Here is a 24,181-nt window from a genome sequence, read left to right on the forward strand (position 1 = left end):
CTCATACGCTTATTTTTTTGGTATGCTATCCCTTTCAATGTGGCCACTACACATCAATGAAAGAAGACAATCAAGTCAGTGAGCTGCATAGGGTGTGAGTGGAAAGGCCTATGCGTGGATGCATTACGCACACAACAGCTTCGAAAAAGGAGAAAGCATTAATAGAGGCTAAATTGGAGCCCTTGAAGGAGACATGGGTCAAATATGGATGCATAATATTATGCGATGGATGGTCAGATATGCACCGAAGGAATATTTATAATGTTTTAGTGTCTTCATGTAAAGGCATTGTGTTCATTAAGGCCATTGATGTCTTTGTCTTAGGTCTTACCATCACAGGAGCTTTCATTTGGGAGCACATGTGACAAGTCATCATGGACATAGGAGTCCAAAATATGGTGCAAGTGGTGACAGATAATAGAAGCAATTATGTGTCTATAGGATGTATGCTTGAGGAGTTTTCTAGCATAATATGGACTCCATGTGTATCCCATTACCTTGACTTGCTTATTGAAGATGTTGGGCAAATATCTTGGGTGGATGACATTTTCAAGACGGCAACAAGCATGGTAAGATTTCTGAAGAAGAGGCAATCCGTCACAAGTATGTTTTGAGCGAATAGCACACTTGAGCTATTGAAGCTCTCTACCACTAGATTTACTTATATATTTATTGTATTAAAGATGTTGATACAGGTACGTCCAAATTTGATATGGACCATTGCATGCTAGGAATGGCTCACATGGAATGACAGAGAGTCTCAAAAGGCTCTTGCTTTTAGGCGCAATATTTTAAATGAGAGTTGGTGGATTGAGGCAGAGGCATTGGTGAAAAGTCTCACTCCTATTTACACTGTATTGTGCATCACTGATATGGAGGGGAGTACTTTGGGCCTTCTATATGAGTATATGGATAGAATTGGCGAGTCTTTACTTCGCAACAGCTTTTTGCCCCAAGACAGGTAAGTTCTTGTTTAACTTTTTACATGTAATTATTTGGTATTAACGAACTTAATGACAAGAAAATGCTCACAAGAGAATGACTTGATTACAATACAAGACTTGATACAAGATAAGACTAGAATAAGACAATAACTGGAAGAAAAATTACATCGTTAAAAGAGCCTTACAATTGATATTGGCAAGACTAAAGGGCCTCCAATCCATGACTCCTATTATACTATAGCCTAGGAAGGTTAAAACGAACACATACTATTGGAAGCATGGCATAACATGCACACATGGCATGTTAACATCATTGATTGGAACAATGAGCTATCCCAACTTGCATACAAACCAAGGGTTATCCTTGCTTGAGTATTCATTACATTATCCCCCTTCTAGCACTGAGTTCCACAAGGGGCGGTGATGTGCTTTTGAACAAGCCTTGGCTTGGTTGGGTGTTGAAGATGAAATTTGTGAAACCTTAACATGGAGCTCTTTGAAGATGTGAAGCTAGTTCTCATGTTTATTCACTTGCATCATAGTCCTTTCAATGGACAAGATACTTTAATTTGCTAAAATTCTTGAATCCAAGATTTTGTCTATTTCATATTCTTTGTGATCTTCAATTAGGATTGTCTATTTGATATTCTTGGCGATCTTCAATTAGGATTGGAGGCGATGGCTTTGGTATTCTTCCTAGGATACTGGATGTATGACATGGCTTCAACTAAAACATGGACTATAGGATGGATTTTCTTGGATTGTGGAAGCTAGAGACTATAGGTGACTAGATTTACTTGGCCAAGAATCTTGAAGGGCCCAAGTTATTGATGATCTAGTTTCAAGAAGAGGCAAGAATAACATAGATTACATCCAAGAAGCCAAACTTGATCTCCAATTTTATATGATGGCTATTACATTTATCTTATATTTCTCTTGAGCTTGTTTGATCTATGCTTTCAACTCTTTATAAATATCAAAGAGATGTTGAGCTAAATCTGTAGCAGTTGGATTCTTCTCCCACGATCCTAGATGATTCTCTATCCTTGGGTGTTGACTATAATTAAAAAGGAATAGTATGAATTGAGTGGAGGAATGGGAGGAATTTTTGTATGCAAACTCAGCAAGGGGTAATAGATCCACCCAATTTTCTTGATAATAGTTGATTGTTGTGAATCTAAGGTATTGATCCAAGACTTGATTCACTCTTTCTATTTTTCCATCACTTTGTGGGGGTGATTAGTCGAAGAAAGGTTCACTTGTACTCCCAAAATTTTAAAGAGGCTTCTCCAAAACTAAGATATAAATAGGGAGCAGCAGTCATAGACAATATCATTTGGTAACCTGTGGTGCCAATGTACTCATTCTAGGAAGAGCCTTGCTATCCCTTTTCCATTGATACTCTTGGTGGTTGGGATAAAGTGTCATTTTTGTGAATTGATCCACCATCACCAAGATAGAATCATACCCTTTGGAAGAAGGTAGTTCAATAATGAAGTCCATGGATAAGGATGATCATGGCTTACTTAGAATAGGTAATGGTTGAGAAGAAGGCCATGAGATCAAGATGAGGGACTCTAGCCTAATTGCACATGTTATAAGAATGCACAAAGTCTTTGACTGATTTTCATATTTGTGGCCACCAAAAATCCCTCGGGACCATCTCGATTATCTTGTTAATTTCAAAATGCCCTACTAAGGGAAGATCATGCCTCTTCTTGAGTATATCCACTTGCAAAGAATTGAGAGGAATGTAGAGGAATCCTTCGTAATAGAGTAGTCCATCGATGTCCAGAAAATACCTTTGAGTTTGTTCTTGGCCTTGATGTAATTGCCTCCTTATGTCCTTGGTAAATGAATATTTTGTAATTTTTTTCTTAACCTTTAATAAGAATCCAAAGTCTTTTGGGGCTTTACTGTATTTTTAGTTACTGAGGTTTTAAGGTTACTAAATTCTATTAGTCACGGTCTTCATTGTCTTCTCTTGGTGCCAAACAGGATCTTCAAGATAAAGCATCTGGCTTTCCTTATTGGTAGCTAGGTCTATTGTTAGAGCTTTCACAAGCTCAACCATTGGACTTGATGAAACACTTATTGTTTGAAGTACTTCATTTGATTTGGTAACATCTACCTCTCACATAGCCTATACATTCTTTGACTCATTGGTCTACCCATTCTTCTTCCAAACCCTACAAAAGTAAGGATAAACGAATCGATAAGGGTGTAGTAAACTCACCTCCTTACCTTCTTCTCAATGCCATGAAGTGAAGGCTCGATAGTGGCTCCATGATGAGATATTACTTGATTAACAATCTTTACTCTATAGCTCTTGATCCAATATGTAAGCACTTCATTTGCAAGAGACATTGCGAAAAAGAAGAAAGACAACCCAATCTCTCCTCCAATCCACCCCACACCCAAGAAGAGAATAGCATGTGCAAGGAAGGAGCTTTACCTCTCAAAAAGTTCCCCACTCTCTCCCTCACTCTCACACTCACTCTTCCTTACTCTCAAGATGGTAGCACAAGTAGATAGAATAAAAGCAAGAAGAAGAAGCATGCTCTCAAGTTTGCACACCACAAGAATGAGGTTATCCATTCACTTTTTGGTTCTTACACATGGGGTTTAGAGTTTGTGCTTGCACTTAGGTTGGGTGCTTGTCCCTCTTATTTGGCTCCGATCTGTCCTAGTTTATGTATATATATTAGATTACAATGATCATGATGAAAGTGAATGAAAGCTAGCGTCTACACTCTTGCCAAGCTACGTGTCTTCTTATTGAGCAAAAAATATTACAAATTGCATGAACGCTATGCCCGGATTTTCTTTGGATGGCTTTCTTCATTGATGGACTATATCGACATTGCTACTCTTCTTGCCATCCTCGGATCCACATGTCCTTTGGCCTTTCACCACATTCAAGATATGAGAGGGGGTGTTACCAATCGTGTGACTTGTGTGGTCATCTCTTGCTTGTGAGCCTCAATCTAAGTCACATGATGATATTAGGAGCTCTAACATTATATTTGTCTATTATTTTATGTATTTTAGACACTTTAGATGCAGTGCACATTAGTGAATTTCTTTTTGTGCACTTTTGGCTATTTTTTAGGGGGTTTGGCCACATTTAGGATTTTCCTTCTTTTTGCCTATATATAGGTGGCATGCCCTCCCACTTTCATTATCCATTAGCCATCATTGATCCTTTGTGATTAGCTAGCCCTCCTCATTTTCCCATCCCCTTGAAACTGTCAGTCGCCCACATTGGCATTTAGAGCTGTGCTGGGCTGACTATTGTAGCCTTACTTCTTTAGCCATTGTAGTCACATTGTTCATTCTCTCTGTTCTCTTTTATCTCCTTCTCTTTGTGTTCACTTTTCTCTTTCTATTGTGTACTCTCACAACTTTTATCGATGAGGGTGTGGACGTTTAATATTTTGATGTATGAATCATGGACTAAAATAGATCAACTTGAGTTTATATCAACCAATGGGATCCTCAATCTCTATGGGAAAAATCCATGTTCTCTCTTAGGAAAATGTATAATTCTCATAAGTATCAAGATGAAAAGTCTACCCATCTTATTCCACGTGCTCCCAAATTGTGAGGACGTGGCAAATGAAATATTCCTTGGTAGGGCTTTCAAAAAAGCAATAAAATGTGAGCTTGATTACATAATGCAACATATACATTTGACTCTCCTAAATGTGAGGATAATTACAACTTTTAGCAAGGGTGATCTTACCAGTCCTCAATAAGAAAAGGCAAGGAGAAAATTTCCAACTCAAAAGAGACATTGACTAGTGAGAGAAGTAAGGAGATGCTTGAGCAGTTACTTCAAGTATACCATGAAGAAAGATAACTTTTCAACCCAATCATTCTTCAAACAAAATACAGAAGGCCACCAAAGGGCAAAGGAAACGAAGAGGCCTCAAATATGTCAAGCTTAAAAACTCTAATCGGGGATGGGTAAGCCAAGTCCCGAACCTAACTATGAGATGATAGCAAGAAACAATTGAAGGAACCATAAGTTGTATATAAACAATAGGAACCAAGGGCCAAGAGGTATGGAATGGTGGCTAGATGATGAAGAAAGCTGGATAAAACAAAGACCTAAAGTAGACTAGAAACCCTGAAGCAACTCATGATCTTGGAAAGCCCTCTCTAAAACATAAAGGGCCAGGAAATCCATGGTTGCATTGCCAATATCATCCCCCTTTGAAAGGAATGGAAGGTACAAGGGAACCATCAGAAGAGATGGTGGGAAAATGGGAGGAAACCTGTGGGATAAATGGTGTATAATTGGGAATAGAAGTAGCAACAAACAAATACCTTGGAGGGCCCTACACAAAGGAAGGAAAATGGAGCATAGATAGCCTACTCTCCGGCCAACCCATCACAAAAGTGGTTCATGTAGAAGAATCCTCAACAAAGATGTCCGGCTCGGTGAAGACAATGCTGGTGCCAAGACAAGGAAGGCCATGAACTGAGAGGAGAGGAAGGCCCAAGCTTAGAACATGTAGGGTTTTGGTTCTACCATAGCTAGATACACTCTTGAAAGATTCTATTAAGTATCGATGATCTTATTGAGTTTCCTACTACCCAAGACCATCTTGGATAAACAAATTTAGGTTTTAGGACTGTTCTAAGTTTGAGAGCATTTATGATCCACTCTCATGTAGTAACCTAAACATGCATATTTGGTGTTTAATATTAACTTATTATTCTAACTTCTAAGTTTTAAACTTAATTTGTATATGATCTGTCATCCTTCGCTCTGAAGGATTGATAAGATTTGTGTAGTGTGGAATGCACGATGGGATTGGTTCCATAAACCAATCCATGCTGTCCCATATATCTTGCATCTCCTTTGGCGTAACAAGGAGCAATACACTAGCGAGGAGTTAGAGGAGGGCTTCACGGAGTACATGAGGCGCCTCACAGGGGATGATATAGATATGATGAGGAGAGTAGAGGATGATTTACTGGCATTCCACAATTATTCTCTTCATTTTGGCAGACCCACAACTAAGATTCAAGAGACACAGCTTCAGGCTGTCTCTTGGTGGGAGAAATATGGCAATTGTGCTTCTACTTTGGTGTGTGACTGGTGACTTTTATATTTTGAATCTTGATTATCTAATGCATTATGCAAGGTAGGTAACATATTCTATAATCTATTGCCCACTCAAATGTTGATTTTGCGGTTTGCATATTAGCAATTGCCAATTACTTAACCTCAATCTCTTAAATTTGAATAGAAACACATTGCCATTCAGGTGCTCTTGCAAGATTGTAATTCAGGGTCCGTTGAGAGGAACTGAATCACGTGGGCCCTTTTGCACTCCATAAAGAGAAACAAGCTTACAAATCTCCAATTGAGTGTTTAGTGTTTTGCCATTGCAATCTCTAGCACTGGTGCATGAGACTCGTGCACAGACGAGGGTTAGAGCGAGGGCCACACGTGGTCGTGCATTATAGGAAAAGTCAGAGCTAGAGTCTGAGACTGAGGCTGAGGCTGAGACTGCTTCATCAACTTCTCAATCAGGGTCCTCGGAGTCGGAGATGGTGCACAGATCCTCAATTCGGATGAGTTATGACTCATGATATATAGGAGTCAGTTTAGCATTGCAGAGTCTTGACTACAGTTGCCAGTTGTTCATTGGTGTTGATTCTTATTACTCAGTAATTACTAGAGTCTACAGACTAGTACATACTACATAGTGCTCAGTGCTCACCTAACTTTGGAGTTTTGATACATTATTTACATGATATTGTTACATGTATCATTGTATCTTGATTTCTCTTATTATGCATCTTGATTCTTGTTCCACTGTTCTTGATGTCAGTCTTCACTGCTCTTTAGATCATAGATGATTCATGAGTCATAAATTATATTTCATTTTGTTGCCTTAAGTTTTGAAAATTGAGTCTTAATTGTGTTAAGCCGTCTTAAGTTTCAATCATTGAGTCTTGACTCCTCAATTTTCACTCATGAGTTGTGACATGTGTAATGAATCATGATTTCAATCATATGACATGAAGACTCAAAGTTTTGTATGAATTTGGGTACATGTTATCATAGGCATTGATATATTTACATGGCCACATAATACTGTATCTATTTTAGTGTACAATCTAAAACACGGTTTCCCAGTTTCCAAAATTTGGTTGACACTCTGAAACTCCAGTTTTTCCCGTTTTTGAAACTCCTCGGTACTATGCTTGGAGCTGCTATAACCTGTGATTTACTGTTGTGGAGATGTTCCAACTTGTGTTTTCATCTCTCGGTCTGTTGCTTGGTGTGGGCAACCTGGATGACCTGTTTTCCAGCCTCAGCCTGCTGGTTATCCTGCGGTTTCAGCTTCTTTCCCTTCGTTAGGGATGTTTATGACTTTTCCAAGGCTTATCTAGTTTTCTTTTACTTGTCTTGACACTTCGGATCTTGCATTTGCTTGGTGACCAGTGACTGCCCTGGATAAGCTTTGAATTTTTACTGATCCAATTATATTCATGCTTGCATTTGGAGGTTCTTCCTTGCTGTGGCCCTACTTCTGGGAGGTTTTCTACTGCTAGGTTTCAGTTTGCAGCCCTCTACATCAGTCTCTGCCATTGTCGCTCATCATCTGCATCTCCACAATTGCTGATTGTTAGACACTCTTGTTGGCTATCTTTTTCGTGCCAGTTACTGGCACTTGGCTGCTGTGTCAGTGAATGGAGGGGGCCTTTCTGTTTACGACAGTCTAGTGTACATCTGGTTTTCCATCATCCATTGCCTTCAAGGCTGTTGGGAGCAGTTTCAGGGAGACTTGTGGCATCAACAAGAGCTTTGGCAGCTGTGCCTGCATACTTGGGGTTTCCATAGCCAGTTTTTCACAGTACAGGATGATATCCCCCAGTTGTGTTGCTCCCCTGATCCCCGCTCGTCTTTCAGGGAAAAAAAGCACACCCCACTATGGCTTCTCTCCTCATTTGGCCTAAACCATCTGAGGAAAATAGTTCCTACCATTGTGCTCTTGTTCCTCAGAAAATGGTCTTAAAATATCCCACCTATAGCAGTGAACCATTAGTAATCCATCGTAGTTCATCAAATGAACCCTGAGATTGCTTGCTCATCTTGTACATCAAAACAGTAAACCATTGTTTTGTAGGCAATACTTGTTCTTGAAATGCCTTCACACCCAGTGTGGAGTGAGTTGTGGAGTACTGGTTCAAGCTTCATAATCTTGGTTTAATAATTTCTGTTCTAAGTCATGGGTGGTATCATCAGGGACTAGCCATTGGCCAGAAATGCAAGGTTCTGAAGGAAATTTATAATTTATCAAATCTCAAATTGCATCATATAATTGTTATTATATGTTATTCTGTCAGCATCATAACAGTCTCATAGCTCAAGACATTGAGGACCAAGTAATGGATATGTTGTATTCAAGGACAATCATCAAAGCCTGGATTCTAGGCAAATTGGGATCAATGCCATACTTATTAAAGAGAAGTATGGTTTATTTGGAGCTCAGAATCAATCATCAAAGACCTGGATTCTAGGCAATTTGGGATCAATGCCATACTTATTAAAGAGAAGTATGGTTTATTTGGAGCTCTGAATCAATCATTGGTCATACCAGAACCAATCTTTGATATGGTTTTCTTATGTCAAGTCCCATAATTAACATGGTGCTCTGATTCCTAGGAAAATGTTCTTTCAAAAATCCCAATTATCCAAATCATCCATAAGCAATCGATCCAGAGTTCATCAAACAAGCTGCTGTATTACTTGCCCATCTTGGTCATTGAAATGGTAAATTGTCCATCTTAGGTCAAACGCTTTTGTTGAAATACCTCAACCAATCATTGATATGGTTTTCTTATGTCAAGTCCCATAATTAACATGGTGTTCTCATTCCTGTGAAAATGTTCCTTAAAAAATCCACCTATCCAAATGATCCATAAATAATCCATCCAGAGTTCATCAAACAAACCGTTGTATTACTTGCTCATCTTGTTCATCATAGATCGAACATCATTGTTGAAATGCCTTCTCACCTAGTAATCTATCCTAACTCATGCAATAACTTGTGGAATACCTGGTCAATCTCTATAATCCTGGCTCAATAATTCCTGTTTCAAGTCATAGATGGTAATATCAGCAACTAACGGTTTGCTACAAATTGAAGGTTCTGAAAAAGATTAAAGGTATCAAATATCAATTTCCATGTGTGATTGTTGTCATGTAGGCACTCTGATCTAATTGTTGTTCATAACTGTTGCCATTATGAATAGAGACAATTGCTTGTGTTTTAATATTTTTCAATACACATACGAGCAGGTTTCTTGGTAGCCATGGTGATGTCTCTGCTTTGTCAATGCAGTTTCCATACTTATGACTATGCTAGACATTTTGTGAGTGCGTGCACACGAATATTAGGGCTTGAAGGTACACGCTCAGGAGTTGAGGATCACCCCTTGGGAAAGCTTACTCGAGTCGCAGCGGTAATCCTGTACAGTATTATTATGAAAATTTGGATTGCTATATACTGCTCCTTTGATTTGTTTTAAAGTGCAAATGTAGTATACTCATAAGATTAAAATGCTCAAAAAGTGCCACTTTTTCAGTTCATTGTCATAGCAGTGGTTTTGTGTCCACTGCTACATCACCACCAGTAAACCCTCATGGATGCCTGCCTTGTCATCGGTTGGCCCAGAGCTGGTCAGAGCATGCGATGATTGGGCCAGGATGAGGTCAGCTGGTACGAGAGACTGGCACTACGAAGAAGCCAGTTATTAATGTAGATCATCGGCATTATTTGGAATTCCAGCTTTGGTAGTTCATGATAGAAATGTTGATAAGAATTGCAGTTCACATTTGGTTTGGTTCAGTGTCAGTCTCAGTACTGACTTGCAGCAGCATTAACTCTGTATTTCTTTCAAACACCTCAAACCTTGTATTGGAGTCTTCCTGGCATTTGTATTTTGTTGTTATACCCGGCTTTCTCTTTTCCTGTTCAGTTCTGCATTATTTACTGGTACTATTCTAGTTCTAAGAAAGTCTGAACATTGTGCTCTGAATGCTGTTGGAGCTTAGAGTCCCTCCACCGCATTCCTCCTAATGGACTTGTGTTGGCATGCTTGCTTACACACTGGTGTTCCCACAGCAGGGGAATGACTGCAGCTAGAACAACATGTGGCTGCAGCAGCAACAAGACACTCTCAAGGTGCAGATAGAGGTGTTGGTCAAGATCTCTCAGCTAGAGCATTCTCCTTTGCTCAGTCAACAGAGCCTTCCTAGCTTAGGGGAATCTCCTCCTCTCTTCAAATGATTCACCACAGGAGGTTCTACATTTCTTTCTTTAATTTTTTCTTTAGTCTGACTTGATTTAAGCACTGGTGTTCATTCATCCAGCTTTGTTGGTTCCTTCATGATGCAGTCTCAAAGCCAAGACTTTGCTTGGTGACCTAGTGTCTACCATATCTTTGTTTTGAGCACTAGAAGTTATTCTTTGTTGTGATTTAGGTAATTGAAAGCATCCTCCATATTACCCGTGTTGTGGGGGGTTCTTTATTTAGGGTGGCATGACACATCATGTCTTTAAGCTGTCTACTTGGTGAGACTTACATTGTATACCTTGGATCGATCGTACGTGCATGGCTAGATAGTATCACTAGCAGTGAACCTCCATCTCATGGCCTCCTTTGATGGCAAGTGAATGCAAATACCTCATAGCCTCCTTTGATGGCAGTGAATGCAAACCCTCATTCTCAAGCTTTTGAGGCTGGCCTCTTGTTCAGGTGTTAGTGACAATAAGGAGGTCCATGCTTGGCACTTGCAAGATACTTTCTTTTTTGGCTTGGTCGATTTCTGGCCATACTTGGCAGTTGCAAGACTGGCTGTTGGTGATCTTCTTTGTGTCAAAAGCTATCTCAAGTGTACCATGCCATTGTGGGTGCAAAAAGGGGATTTTTACTCGTGTACTTTGCAATTCACAGAAGAAAATACAATATTTTATCTTGCCTTTTCACTCTGTCCAAGTATGCTAAGATGATGGCCAAGGGGGGGAAATTCAGCTAAGGAGTGTATCACAAGTTACTATTCTCACTAGATGAATTTACTGCTTGTTGACTTGCAAGAAGAAGAGGTGATACTTTGGTTCATTCATTCACAATCTCCTACCACACATCTGGCAACCTGTCAAGATGTCTGAGGCTCACAGCTCTCTTTGTCTTTTGGTGGGCAAGGGACTGTCTACTTCCTAGACTCTTGCACATTCGTATATAGTACCTTGTATCATTCAAATGTGGAACCTTGTATCATTCAAATGTCGGTTTTAAGTCTAAGGTTTTACATCATACAACTTGAACAGGCTTTTTACCCTCATTCAAACTAGATTTTGATATTGTGTAACCCCAAGTCTTCTGAGTGGGTTACAATTGACGACTTGACTTATTTGCTTGGTTTTCCATGTCAAAGCTCTGGCCTAGTCATGGCACAGTGCAAGTGGAATTGTGCATCTAACTTCTAACGACTGATATATCTTGGCACTCTTACATGTTTAGTCCATGTTGGTGACTTCACTGACAATGTTCTGGTGTTATTTCTTGTCCCCAGCTTCAAGAATCTGTTCGCCATGATTTAAAAGCTTACCATAATATATCAGTCTTGGTTTCTTTGATTTCACTGGTTTCCTTCCATTGTTGCAAAAGTGATGGTTTGTTTAGATTCTAATTTCATTCTTGTTTTGTACGAGCTTTCTAAGCTTTCCAAACCAGAGTATGAAGGCTCCTTTGTGTTTGTATTGCAGTTTCCTATTGGAATAGATCCAGAGAGGTTTATCAGAGCACTTGATAGACCTGATGTGAAAGGCTATATCAAAGAGATGGAACGGGAATTTGCAGGACGCAAGGTACTGATACCGATTGAAAAGAAAGGTTTACAAACTGGTCAGCAGATGTTTTGGCAGCAGGATGGGATTTTAAATCGCTTATATGCTGCTCAATCTGTTTGTGTAGGTGATGCTTGGTGTTGATAGGCTAGATATCATAAAGGGAATTCCTCAAAAGCTTCTAGCATTTGAGAAATTTCTTGATGAAAACGCTGAGTGGAGGGACAAAGTTTTGCTGGTGCAGATAGCGGTGCCAACCAGGACAGATGTTCATGACTGTGCGTGCAGTGATTACTCCTCTTGATGCATGTCTTAAGCTGAGATGCCCAAACTTCTTGAGTGTTTTTTTTTGTTCTGAAGGTCCTGATCTTTGAATATGGAAATTACTTTCCCCATAGATCTCAATATAACTCCTTTTTTTGTCACAAAGAGGGCCCTTCTGTGGTCAAATTGATGTTTATTCTCAAGAGTCTTCAAGTAGCTTCAGATTGAAAACCTTGATGCCTGAGTAATATTCAAGGATGACTTGCTCATGTTCATTTAGTAAGTAGGGCTGAATTTTTTGACTCAATGAGTTTCATCTGTAGCATCCATGTTGGGGCTTTATGCCTCCAAACTTATGATGCCAAAGTAATTTGTTAGGAGTTGACTGTTAGGAGTTGACGCTTTTGTAATATAGATGTCCTATGCCTTTTGCAATGTAAACTATCTCTGCATGATGTGGTATAATGTATACATTGCATAGTTATATGGATGTCTCCTGCAGGGAGTAAGGCAATCCATACATCATAACAAAAGCACAAGAGTTGGGGGATACTAAAATATCATCAGACATTCAGCAAAATCTGTAATATGCTTAGTCACAATATTAATTTCCTTGCAACAATTGTTCTATCTGGATGCAGATCAACGGCTCACAAGTCAAGTGCATGAGATTGTGGGGCGCATTAATGGTCGCTTTGGAACATTGACAGCTGTCCCTATCCACCATCTTGTATGTAAAAAATTCTTGCAGATTAATATCCTGTCTTGAGGCCTGTATGCTTTGTTTTTTTAATGTCGTTTAAATGTTTGATGTTGTACAAAGAAGTTGGGAAAGAGTGCATTAATGTTGAGCAGCTCAAGGAAGATGGTGCCCCAATTTATAGGCATGTGGACCAAAGCCCTAATGCTAAAGTGATGGCAATTGTTGGTTGCTCAAAGTATAGTGGTCCCCAAGCCCAAAAGAGGTTAGGACACTGCATTGTCTGCCTAGATCATTGTGCTAACTGACTGGGGGATGGGACCCTGGGATGTTGGAATGCCATCTGAAAGCGATATTTGGTTGGGGGGCAGGTCTTTTGTCCCATCCCTGACTACGGGTGGCTAGGGAGCAAGTCTGCCCCTTCTGAGGGATAGGAGAAAGACCATCAAAAAATGCTCTAGTTTTTGGTTAAACCTAGAGTAAATGTGGAACTCTCTCATTTGCACATGAACATCTATGGCAACAAGAGGAAGCAATACCATGCTTTGCCAATTTTGTCCCATTGGGAATGCTCCGACAATGCATCTCCAAAAGAAAAGCCTTTGCTTCAAAGGCAATTTGTTTTTCCAAAATTTCTTGAGACTGGATTTCTACCAGCTTAATGATTTATCCACTTGCCACAATTCATTCCCATGCTTTTCAATCCAAGCTGGAGCAAGATAGACATGTACAGTTTTATTGAAGATATTTGTTTCAAAGAGATTGGATGGCATGCAAGGGTATTATGTTTTAATCTCCAATCCATCATTCTGTCATCTTCAACCGCAATAAGCATTGGCAAAAAAGGCTGCAACATATGGCTGATTTTCCTTCAAATGGGTCAATGATGCATACCAAGTGCCTGAGCTCGACATGCAGCCGGGAAAGGTAATACCCAACCCTCCTCAGCAACCATATCATCAGTGTATTTGAATTCCAATTCTAGAAGATTATAGGCCTCTATCAGCTCTTGAAATTCTCAAACACAACACTCCAATATATGATTTCTTTACACAGAGAATCACCCTATCCCATTAAACATGAGACAAAACTTGCTTCCAATTTCTTGTCAAACAAGCAGAATAAGGGCAGCCTGGAATGTTCCCCTTGAAGTGACCGAATACCACTTCCCAATGGTCAGTAATCGAATGCCCATATGCCTCATTTTTCATATTCACACTCATGGTGGTCAACATAATAGCCCAAGTCTTTTTTGTTAGCATTCGGCACTGTCATCTCTTGGTTGTGAGCTCTCTCAGTGTTTTAGGGATAGACAGGAGCTCAGACATTTGTCTCGTGCATACATTTGCTAGATGTAGTCACTATGCATTTCCAGCATTTTTCATTTCATTTCTGGCTTGTCTAGGAGGCTCAATTCATCTAGAGTGCCATGTGGCAACTAGGTAGCACCAACTATGCCTTATGGTCATGCAAGGTGGAGTATATTCCTTGCCCCACTGTGGATCTCCACATCAGATCCATGGCAGATCAGACAACCCTTTAAGGATCAACTCAACTTTCGAGCCCATTTGTTTCTCTTCATGAGCTGCTATGACTTTGTGCTTGTGCATATCAGATGTGGTTGTCCTGTGGCTAATGTTTGTGTTCAGCTAAAAAAGATGCATTACACATAAAATCTTCATAAGCTCACTAAAACAGCCCCAAAACTCAAATTTTACCAAAGTTTCAGTGTTCCATAAGCAAACACCCAAAATTTGCGAGGATCCACATCCTTAAATAGGATTCTGCCTAGCCACTCAATTTGTCCTTGTTTTGCAGGTTTTCAGCCATGATCTCCCCTTCGAGTGGTTGTTCAGCCCCTAGCATCTGCTGCCACATCATCTACAGCCCCTGCCACCCTGTTGACTGCTGTGGTCTACTGTCCCAGCTGCTGACAGCTGTGTTTTCAGTCAAAGCAGGCCGCTCTGCTATTCAGCCACTTCCAGTGCATGCTGTAGCTTGTGCTTACTGCAGTGCAGACCCAGTCAGCATCATGTTCACCTTCTTTTGCTGTTGCCGAGCTTCCTACAGCCTCCAATGATCAGCTGTCTTCACATCCAGGTGGTCACGTTGCAGTATTTACCCGTTCAACATTGATTTATTCATTGTAGAGTTCACTTTCTTCTTTGTTTCTGTTTTGTATTTATTGTGTTCTTGTTCGAGTTCTTGTGTTTTAGTTTTGTTTGTACATTATGTGTTTTCTAAGTGCAGACCCTAGCATCACTTCACAGTTTAGAGTGGATTGTTCTCACTTCATGAGGTTGGGATCTTCACACATCTAATGATGTGACTTTGGCATTTCTTTGTTGGCAATTCACCACCTACCATGAAGAACCACATCAACAAGATGGATGGGATGGAGGATGAGCTGCATCCCTAGAGAAGAAAGTTTCTTGGGAGGATGTGGCTGTCCATATATCATACACTGGTCCCATCATTGCTAGGGTTTAGGATACATTCACACGGTAAGAGCTTGTGCCTATGATATTTCAAGCTCAATGCTAGACACAAGAAGGTAGGATTAGGTGGAGCAAGGACAACTCCTTGTGCTTCTATGATTCACACATCTTCAGGAAGCGGTCAAAATTAGAAAAAAGGAAAGAAGTTTAAGGAGCTCCCCTAGGTGACAAAAAGTCCAAGTGTTATCCCAAGTGCCCACACTACAGAAAAACAACTCATCCTAGGAGAAATGGTTTGAAGGATTGTGAGCTCATCACTCTTTAGGAGGCTCTTGCACATGATATGTAACCAACCTTCCTTACGTGGATGAGTGGTAAATCCCTGATTACAACTTAATTACAATAGCTAACAACGAATGCAAATCTGAAAATACAAATTAACCTAGTGATCTTGGACAATGCATACCAGATTGGCCCCAAAATTGGCGCCCCTTTTGGTATTTCTTTAGCTTTATTGAAGAAAAAGTTGATTTACAATGGGATTCTCCCGATTCCCTTCGCAATCCAAACTCCCCTTGCTATACAAAGTGACTAGCAAGTCTTCAATCTGATTTGCCCCCTTGATTCGGGTACTTAATTGGCCTTCACCAACTTCATAGATGATGGAAATGCCCCAAATTCAATGGCTGGCTAGTCCTCCATTTGAATTTAGCTCAAATTCACCTTCAGCCCTGAAAAATCCAAGTCTTGGAGCTTTCAATTTTTGGCACGCTTCTTGAGGTTACTGCTAAACTTTAATTTTTGCTGTAAATTAAGGTTTACAGCAGAGAAATCTGAAATTTCTCAGCCTTTGGTGATCTCAATGCTACAGTCTTTGGAGCAAGGTTGTAGAAAGATTGAGAGATAAGAAAGAATGTTGAGGAGAGAGAAAATTCAGATTTTTTTTTTGCGAAGAATTGAAGAAGACCTGTTATTTATTGCTGCAGCCCTATCTCAACAGCTTGTAGAGATGCAAAGAACTGAAGAAAATCAGTCATTTAGTGCTGCTATCATGTCTCAACAGCTTGTAGATGCTGTCATGTGCTGTTGATTGGTCTTCTCCTGCCCTTGGCTGTCTCAAAAGGTCCTCCAATGACTGAAAATCAGACTAGCAGCATCTCTTCCCTCTCTCTTGCAATGCCCTTTCTAGTCTCTAAAGACGTTTTTCAGTCTTGCATGGGCAATTTTAACAAGTGGTAATCTTTCCAAATGGTTTTTCTAGCATAATCCATAATTAAATATTAATTTTCAGTCTTTAAATACTAAAATTTATCTAACAGTTGTTTTGGTGCCTTGAAAAATAATCTGACTGGCCAATAATTAAATTGGTTAGGCAACTTCCATTTATGAGTGCCTTTGCGTCATCTTTGACCATTAGATTGGTGTTAGGTACCATTAAACGACACTTTTCTAGTGTCATAACTAAGTCTTATGACCAAATGAATGACCTAGGCCAACAATTGGCACCAAATACCACCAAGTATCTGTGTGGCATAGCTTATAGCAACTTTTGCCTTTGACATCCCGTGATTTTCTCGGGTCTCGGGCTCGTAAATTTACTCTAATCCCTGTTACACCTCACATGTGCAACATATACTTAACCATGTGATTAAAAATTAATCCACATGTTAAGTGAGGTTTCAAAAATACATGTCGTGATGACATGATATCTAGTGTCTTTCTATGTAGGAGGAGCTTCATTTTATCTAGTGGAATGATACATAGTATTTGGTTCCATGTTGCTGAGGTAGAAAATTATTGGTCTGAAGTGGGTCTACTATCATGACATTGTGAATTTTTAACTTATTGCTCTTGCATGAGTATTTTCATTCTATCTTGTGGAATGATACATGGGATTTGGTTCCACACCTCTCAAGGTAGAAGTTTATTGTGTGAAGTGGATCTAGTATCTACCATCATGAGATTGTGAATTTGTAACTTGTTACTCTTGGGATAAATAAGTTGAGCATGTGTGGTGCATATATGAAATTAAGTTGAATGGGAGTCACAGTGACAGACAACCCTAGTTTGGGCAATGGAGGACATTGGAAGTTGTGTAGGACAAATGAGAGTGGGTATTTGGGACAGATCTTGGTTAGAGGCATTGAATGTGCCCTTGAGAACAACTTTTGGTATCTTGGGGTATAGGAAATTAAATCATTTATTGACTTGGAATAAGCTTTGTTGGAAAGTGTCATCACTTTCATGTTCAAAGTGTTAGGAATTTAGAATTGAGGCTAGGTACTGGACAAAGCTTTGGGCCTCATGGTTGTTAGGTATGAAAAGTATGATAAAACACTGTACTAAATGGTACCTTAATATTTTTAACGGTATGGTATGATAAAAATATATTTGTCTTCTAAAAGCTAATGAAAACTTAATTATTTTGACCAAGAAATGTAGAGAAGCTGATTGGATCTCAAAATCCATACTAAAAAGAATCATATTAGAATAATAAATATTTGACTCATTCCAAAGTGAGGATGGAACTAGAAAAGAAGTATTATATTAATTTGGTACCTTGTGGTACTAATACATACTATATGGTACCTAAAGCATGGTATAGTATAAACCCTTTCATATGTGGTATGAGTGCAACTATGTTTGGCAGGTCCAAGTATTTTTTAAATGTGCTAAATTAGAAATGCCTGGAAATTCATTTCTAGAGACTGAGTTTGCATGGGCAAGCTCACCATATGGCAATCAGCTGTGCAAGGCTGGAAAGGGGCTGGAGATGGTACTTCTAGGGGAAGAGAAAGCAGCTATGCACCCTTATAGACAATTTGACAGTAGCTGGACCCTAATTTGCTGCCCATGCAACCGCTTGATTGGATTTCAGCTAATATTGCAGACAAATTTATTTATTAGAAATCAGAGGCATGGCCTTTCCATGTGTGCCTCAAAGTTTCCCAAATGATTATGTTGCCCATGATCTCTTATTACTGATAGTTGCTGCCAAAGACAGATTGTCTTGCTAGCAGTTACATGGTTGATCTGCTTCATGTTGTGGAAAAAGGACTTGGCATATTTTGGCATTCCTTGGATTTCCTAGGATCATATATGTACACCTATGGGGGGTAGTATAACTTTAGATGTAGAGACACACGTGACAACCCTCCAATGGACTATGTTCTGTCCCATATGTGCTGTGTATTAGCCCTTAGTTGAGATTGCCAGATTTTTTCTAGAAAACATGGGTATTTTGCTTGCCAACACTTGAATTTAGGCCTCATGATAGCATATGCTTAGTGTTGATTAGCCCATATGACTGAAATCCTCCTCAATGTTGACTCATCTTGCCCACTCTTAGCAAGTGGTCCTCCAGAAGTCCTTTCGGCATCCCCAAAAAATCAGTTCTGAGCCAATTCCTTGCTAGCTAAGCCCTAATTTTTTGGAGCACCCTTCAACATCTATAAATAGACAGGCTGCCCATTGTTCAGCCTCATACTTTTGTGCAGGTTTCTCATTCTACTGTGCAAATTTCAGACATCAACCACCTACCATATGTTGTTCAACCATCATTGACTACAGCCCATCACTATCTAGCCCTAGGCAGCTTGTTTTCAGCCATTGTCCTACTGTTTGGAGGTTTCCATCTACTTCGTCATTATAGCATCTCATCAGCTTGTATCTTCAGCCTCTAGTGTTAGGCAACAGGCTGCGGCCATCTCCTCACACCAGGCAATTGCTGCAGTACTTGCATTTTTGCTATCTAGCAAGCTACATCAACAAACACCTCTCTTGTTGTCACCTCAGTTCCCTAACATTGGTGATCAGCGTTTGGTGTTTCTCACACTCGAACACTCTAACCAGTGGTCATAGCACTTAGGCTCAGTCTCCGGCGGATGTCACTCTTTGATACTGCATTGCTGCCCTTGGGCATTTTGTACACTCTTACATTCATTTACAACATTCACTTCAAAGTTTCTTCTCTCTATGTTTGATTTTTGAGCGCTTTCGTTTTGTGTTTTGCCTTTAGGGTTTGAGTTTTGCTTGTCTCTGTCTGAGTCTTTGTGTTTCACCCTTGGTCGTACATGTTGTGTTTTCTGGGTGCAAAACCAAGGATATCTTCACATGGTATTAGAGGTGGTGCTCTTCTCAAGAGTATCTTGCGGTGATTGTGGAGGCTAGTCTTTATGGAAGGCTCACATACTACTGGCTCTCCAAAGTGAGACGATGATCAGGTCATGTTCTTCTTGAACAAGTTGCCCAACAAATACTTCCATTTTATTCAAGACATTATCTCACTACCTAGATTACCGATCTTCTAGTTTGAGTATCAATTCTTGCATCACGTGAGGTTGCATAATCAAGTCCACAAGAAGTTTTTTATACACATCCATTCAAAGAGGTGAGGGTTGGTTGCCTTTTCTTTGGGCAGAAAACCAGCAATGGCAAGAACTTGCAAGATGCAAAGGCAAGCCAAAACAAGGGTGACACCACTTTCTTCAATCGGAAACAAAGAAACATGATCCCTTTTGATAGCAAATTCCTGGGAAAAATGGATTTTGCACACTGCCAGAGGTTGGGCCATGTGGATGAGGAGTGTCGTACCAAGACCCAAGGTCTTCCTCTTAGAAAACCACAACAGACCGTTGTAACTACCTCAACTCCGGTTGGCCAATCCAGTGGGTGTATGCATCCTGCTGTTGCGCCATATACTCCATCTATCTAAGTAGCTACTGGTTTTATGGCACGTGAATAGTCTCAGCAGCCTATCTCCTTTACTACTCTTGAAGGATTGGCTGATTGCATAGAAACAGGGAACGCCTGTTTCGTTACTTAGGAACGGATTAACGCGTTCGGGAAGATCCAAACCTAGGAAACGCTGGCGAAACGTTCCAGCCCTTTCCCTGTCCCGTTTCAGGCCGTTCCTGGCCGTTTCTTCTTTGGAACGGCCGTTCTAGCAGTGGGGCATTAAAGTTTTTTTAAAAAACATTGATCGCATCTTGTCTCGCCTTGCGCTTGTTGGCCTGACTTCCACCTCTCGCCTGCTTGACCTGCCTCCTGTCTCTCGCGCCTCTCTCGACTGCTTGGCCTGATTGCCTGCCAGACCCACCTCTCACGACTCCCACCTCTCTCGCTTGCCTGGCGCCTCTTCCGCCTGCACATGTGCATGATATATATCTCTAGATGAATCTAGGCTTAAGTGTTGAAACTTGACTCTCTCTCTCTCTCTCTCTATATATATATATATATATATATATATATGAATATATTATGCCGTTTTCTCCGTTCCCGTTCCCTGTTCTATGGCTGATCGGTCTGCTAGTGACTCACCTATTGCACATTGTGCATGTGTTTCTAGGACATCCATTGGACCTTCCACGTCCACTTCCCTACCTCGCCGTATGCGATGGTTGCCACACATTTAGCCTTTATCTTTTTAGTCTTCCATTGCATACTTACATACTCATTGCATTGCACTTAGCTTGCTTGCTTTTATTTTATTTTCAGTTTTGTTTTTTTGGAGCATCTCACTACTCACATTTGTGCTTACAGATTTTGGTCTCTTTTGGAGGGTTTTGTATTTCAGTGCAGGGATAACATGCAGGCTTGCACCAATTCTTTCTAAGTTGGAGACAGGAGATGCCCACTGTTTCTTTCATGGTTTCATCTACTTGGAGTTTTGCTCTTCTACCATCATGGAGGCTTTGCCTCTCCCACGGCGGATCATGCAACATCTCTCTTGATGCTATCATGGCGATGACTTCTATTCGTGCTCTTCCAATAGGGATGCTTCATCATTTTCATTGACATGGTTGTCGGCACCACGTGAAGACCAACATCCTCAGGCTCCTTTTCCTTCTTCGGCATCGACACTAGGTTGAGAGGGCGTTCCTACCCTTCCTAGTATTCTACAGGTTTTGTCACTTGTCTTCGATATTGGCCTTCCCCACTTGTTGTACCTGTACCTATGCATTGCATGATTTTATTATCTTTGTACTAGGGTGCTTGGGTAAGTGAATAATTTTTCCATGAGGGACATTGTCCAAGTGGCACTTGTTGGATGAGCATTCTTTAGCATGTAGCATACTATGCATCCCATTGTGCAAAGCACCACTAGAGGGATCCTAAGCTATTTCTATTGACGGATTACACCACCATCCTTCTTGACATGATGCTTTTTCACATTTCCCTCTTCATGGACATTCTCGAGTGGTTGGGTAAGCTTGTACTGTTTTGTGATGTGTTGGGTGTACCATCCCTACTCCCGTCTTTTAGGTCATTGTTACTTAATCGGCCGCTATTCCTAAAATTTACTTTTCACAAAAAAAAAACAAGAAAAGCTCAATGTGGTTGCATTTGTCTTTGTAGGGCTTGGTGGGCCATTAGACAACCGATGAGCACTCTTTGTTTGATGCCTTGTCCTCTCTGGGGTGATTACTCGGATTTCCTTGGTAAAATAACCATCGCCTTTGTAGTGTTGGTAGGCCACTGGGAGTCGACTTGCACCCATTGTCTGATGCCTTGCCTACTTTGGGGTGGGACACCTTGGGGTAAACATTGCAAGCCTTCCCTTTTACGCTCAGTTTTGGGCCTGAGAGGGGGTTGTTGAGCTAAAACATGCTTTACAAATGATTAGCATTTTTAAACAGCCCCAAAATACCCTTAATTAATGAAAAACAAAAATTTGATGCACGGTTTGAGAGAGTTTCAGTGGTGCCTCAAAACACTATTTTTTGGGGCAACCTTCAACATGTATAAATAGACAAGCTGCCCACCATTCAGTGTCATCCTTTTGTGCAGGTTTCTCACTCTATCGTGCAGATTTCAACCATTAGCCACCTACCTTCTGCTGTCTAGCCATCGCCAACTATAGCCCATTACTATCCAGCCCTAGGTGGCTTGTTTTCAGCCATCTCCCTACTGTATTTGGAGGTCTCTATCTACTCCGTCATTATACCACCTAATCAGCCTGCATTTTCAGCATCTAGTGCCAGGCGATAGACTATTGCCATCTCCCGCACCAGGCGACTGTTACAATACTTGCGTTTTTGCTATCTAGCAAGTGATCTACATGAGCAAACATCTATCCTATTGTCAACTTAGTTCCCTAACACTTTTGGGGATTAGCGTTTGGTGTTTCCCACAATGCGACACTTTGACTGGTGGTCATAGCACTTGGGTTCTGCCTCCAGTGGACGTCAGTCTCCAATACTACATTGCTTTGCCCTTAGTCATTCTCTATACTCTTAATTTCATCCACAACATTGATTCACTTCAGAGGTTCTTCTATTTGTGTTTGTCTTTGTGTTTGAGTTTTGAGTTTTTGCGTTTTGTGTTTTGCATTTAGGGTTTAGGGTTTGAGTTTTTCTTGTCTTTGCTTGAGTCTTTGTGTTTCAATCATAATTCTATATGCTATGTTTCCTCAGCGCAAACCCTAACATATCTTTATAGAGTATGTCATACATCTCGGATGAAATAGTATCAGGGTAGCATCTGGACTTGGCCCTTAACTCTATCAGTTGCTGCTCGTGTTGTAGGCGGATCTCCCTCATCTCTCTTTGATGTAGCAATTGTGTGTAGTATTCTTGCATTTGCGGCTGGTGTGCTACTTTGATCTCCTTAGCTCTCTGGATTGTCACCCCTCTTTGTGTAGGTGCTATGTGTTTAATGTTTGAAAGAAATTAACAAGCTTTGATGATGCCCCCCCCTCTGTGTAGTGCTAGCCTATCATAGTGATGTGTGGAGCCTTAGAATCTCAATTAGAAAGTTTCCCAGGTGGTGATGGCGTGGGGATTCTGTCCTAGGATAATCTACAGATCTGCTCAGCTTTAGGGATGTGGGTATAATCTATCTCATCCTAGCATAATCTACAGATCCGCTTAGCTCTAGGGATGTGGGTTGCTCTCTTGGTCTTGATCTCGAGTTGGTGAGAGGATACCTGAAGCTGGCCAATGGCTACGCATCTCTCATGTGGCACGTATATATCTAGCTATCTAGGTCTCTCAATGAAGCCATCTATGGTAGTCTTCATGAAGTGGTCTTTGTTGTAAGACATCTTCGGGAGAAGGGGTTGCCTTGGTGATAGCCATCTATGCTGTATGTACAATTGGTAGAGATCCTGTTGCATAACCAAGCTCCTCTTTGTGTGGGAGAGGTGTAGGAAGATGCAGTTCGGATCATACTGAAAGGGGGGAGATGGTCCATGTTGATTCCATATCTTGCTAGCCACTGCTCAACCTGTGCATACCATGAAGTCTCCTGTCTTGCTTGAGCTAGCTACCTAGAGGCCTTGAAGGCCCTCTTAGGTAGTCTATCTGGATGGATGTCACGTACTATGTGTATGAAGCTGATGGTCTAAAAAAGGGCCTCCATCACCATGGGAGATGTAGTAAACTGCTCTAATAATCTCACGTGGTACTGATGGTTAGCTGCATCCATGAGAGCATAATCATCTTTGGTTTCTCGATTTGTGTCCATAGGTATATAGCCAAGCCAAGGGTCCAAATAGGTGTGCCATACATCATGATTGGTGTGACTAGTGTGTAAAATAGCCATTGCCATGTGCGAAGCTCTTGGAAGTGTGCTTGGTGGCATTGTCTCTCCATCATCGCCAGTGCTGCATACCCCTCGTGTGAGTCGGTCTCTGGCTACATGTGCCATGGTGAATCTCCTCACAGATGTAGTGAAACTTGAAAGTGATCCCTAAGTAGACATACGAGTCCACAATCTCCACCTATCGAGCTCCTAGTGTGAAGATTGATCTCCTTTTTAGTGGGGATGATGTGTGGAAGATCAAGATCTTGGTTTTCCCAAGATTAATTGTCAATCCATGTTGTGTACAAAGTCATGAAGGGCATGGAGATGTTGCAGTAGACCCTCTTGTGATTTAGATGCTAGAACAATATTGCCACCATAAAGCATAATGGAGACAAGCATACTTGCTATCTTGCCACCTCCTTGTGTGATGTG

At 40.7% G+C, this 24,181-nt stretch overlaps 1 protein-coding gene across 1 annotated transcript in view; it reads left to right on the forward strand.

The window, feature by feature from the left end:
* The window catches only part of LOC148009557 (alpha,alpha-trehalose-phosphate synthase [UDP-forming] 1-like), a 199,563-nt gene that overhangs the window by 98,937 nt on the left and 76,445 nt on the right, over positions 1–24,181 (forward strand). The window contains exons 4-7 of the mRNA XM_087673029.1: positions 9,314–9,434; positions 11,741–11,842; positions 11,949–12,099; positions 12,727–12,815. Coding sequence (XP_087529155.1) covers positions 9,314–9,434; positions 11,741–11,842; positions 11,949–12,099; positions 12,727–12,815 — 463 coding nt within the window. The remainder of the gene's footprint in view (positions 1–9,313; positions 9,435–11,740; positions 11,843–11,948; positions 12,100–12,726; positions 12,816–24,181) is intronic.

Source organism: Lygodium microphyllum, chromosome 30, assembly GCF_053477565.2.
Source record: "Lygodium microphyllum isolate KBCC chromosome 30, Lygodium_microphyllum_v1.1.10, whole genome shotgun sequence".
In the NCBI taxonomy this organism is placed as follows: domain Eukaryota; kingdom Viridiplantae; phylum Streptophyta; class Polypodiopsida; order Schizaeales; family Lygodiaceae; genus Lygodium; species Lygodium microphyllum.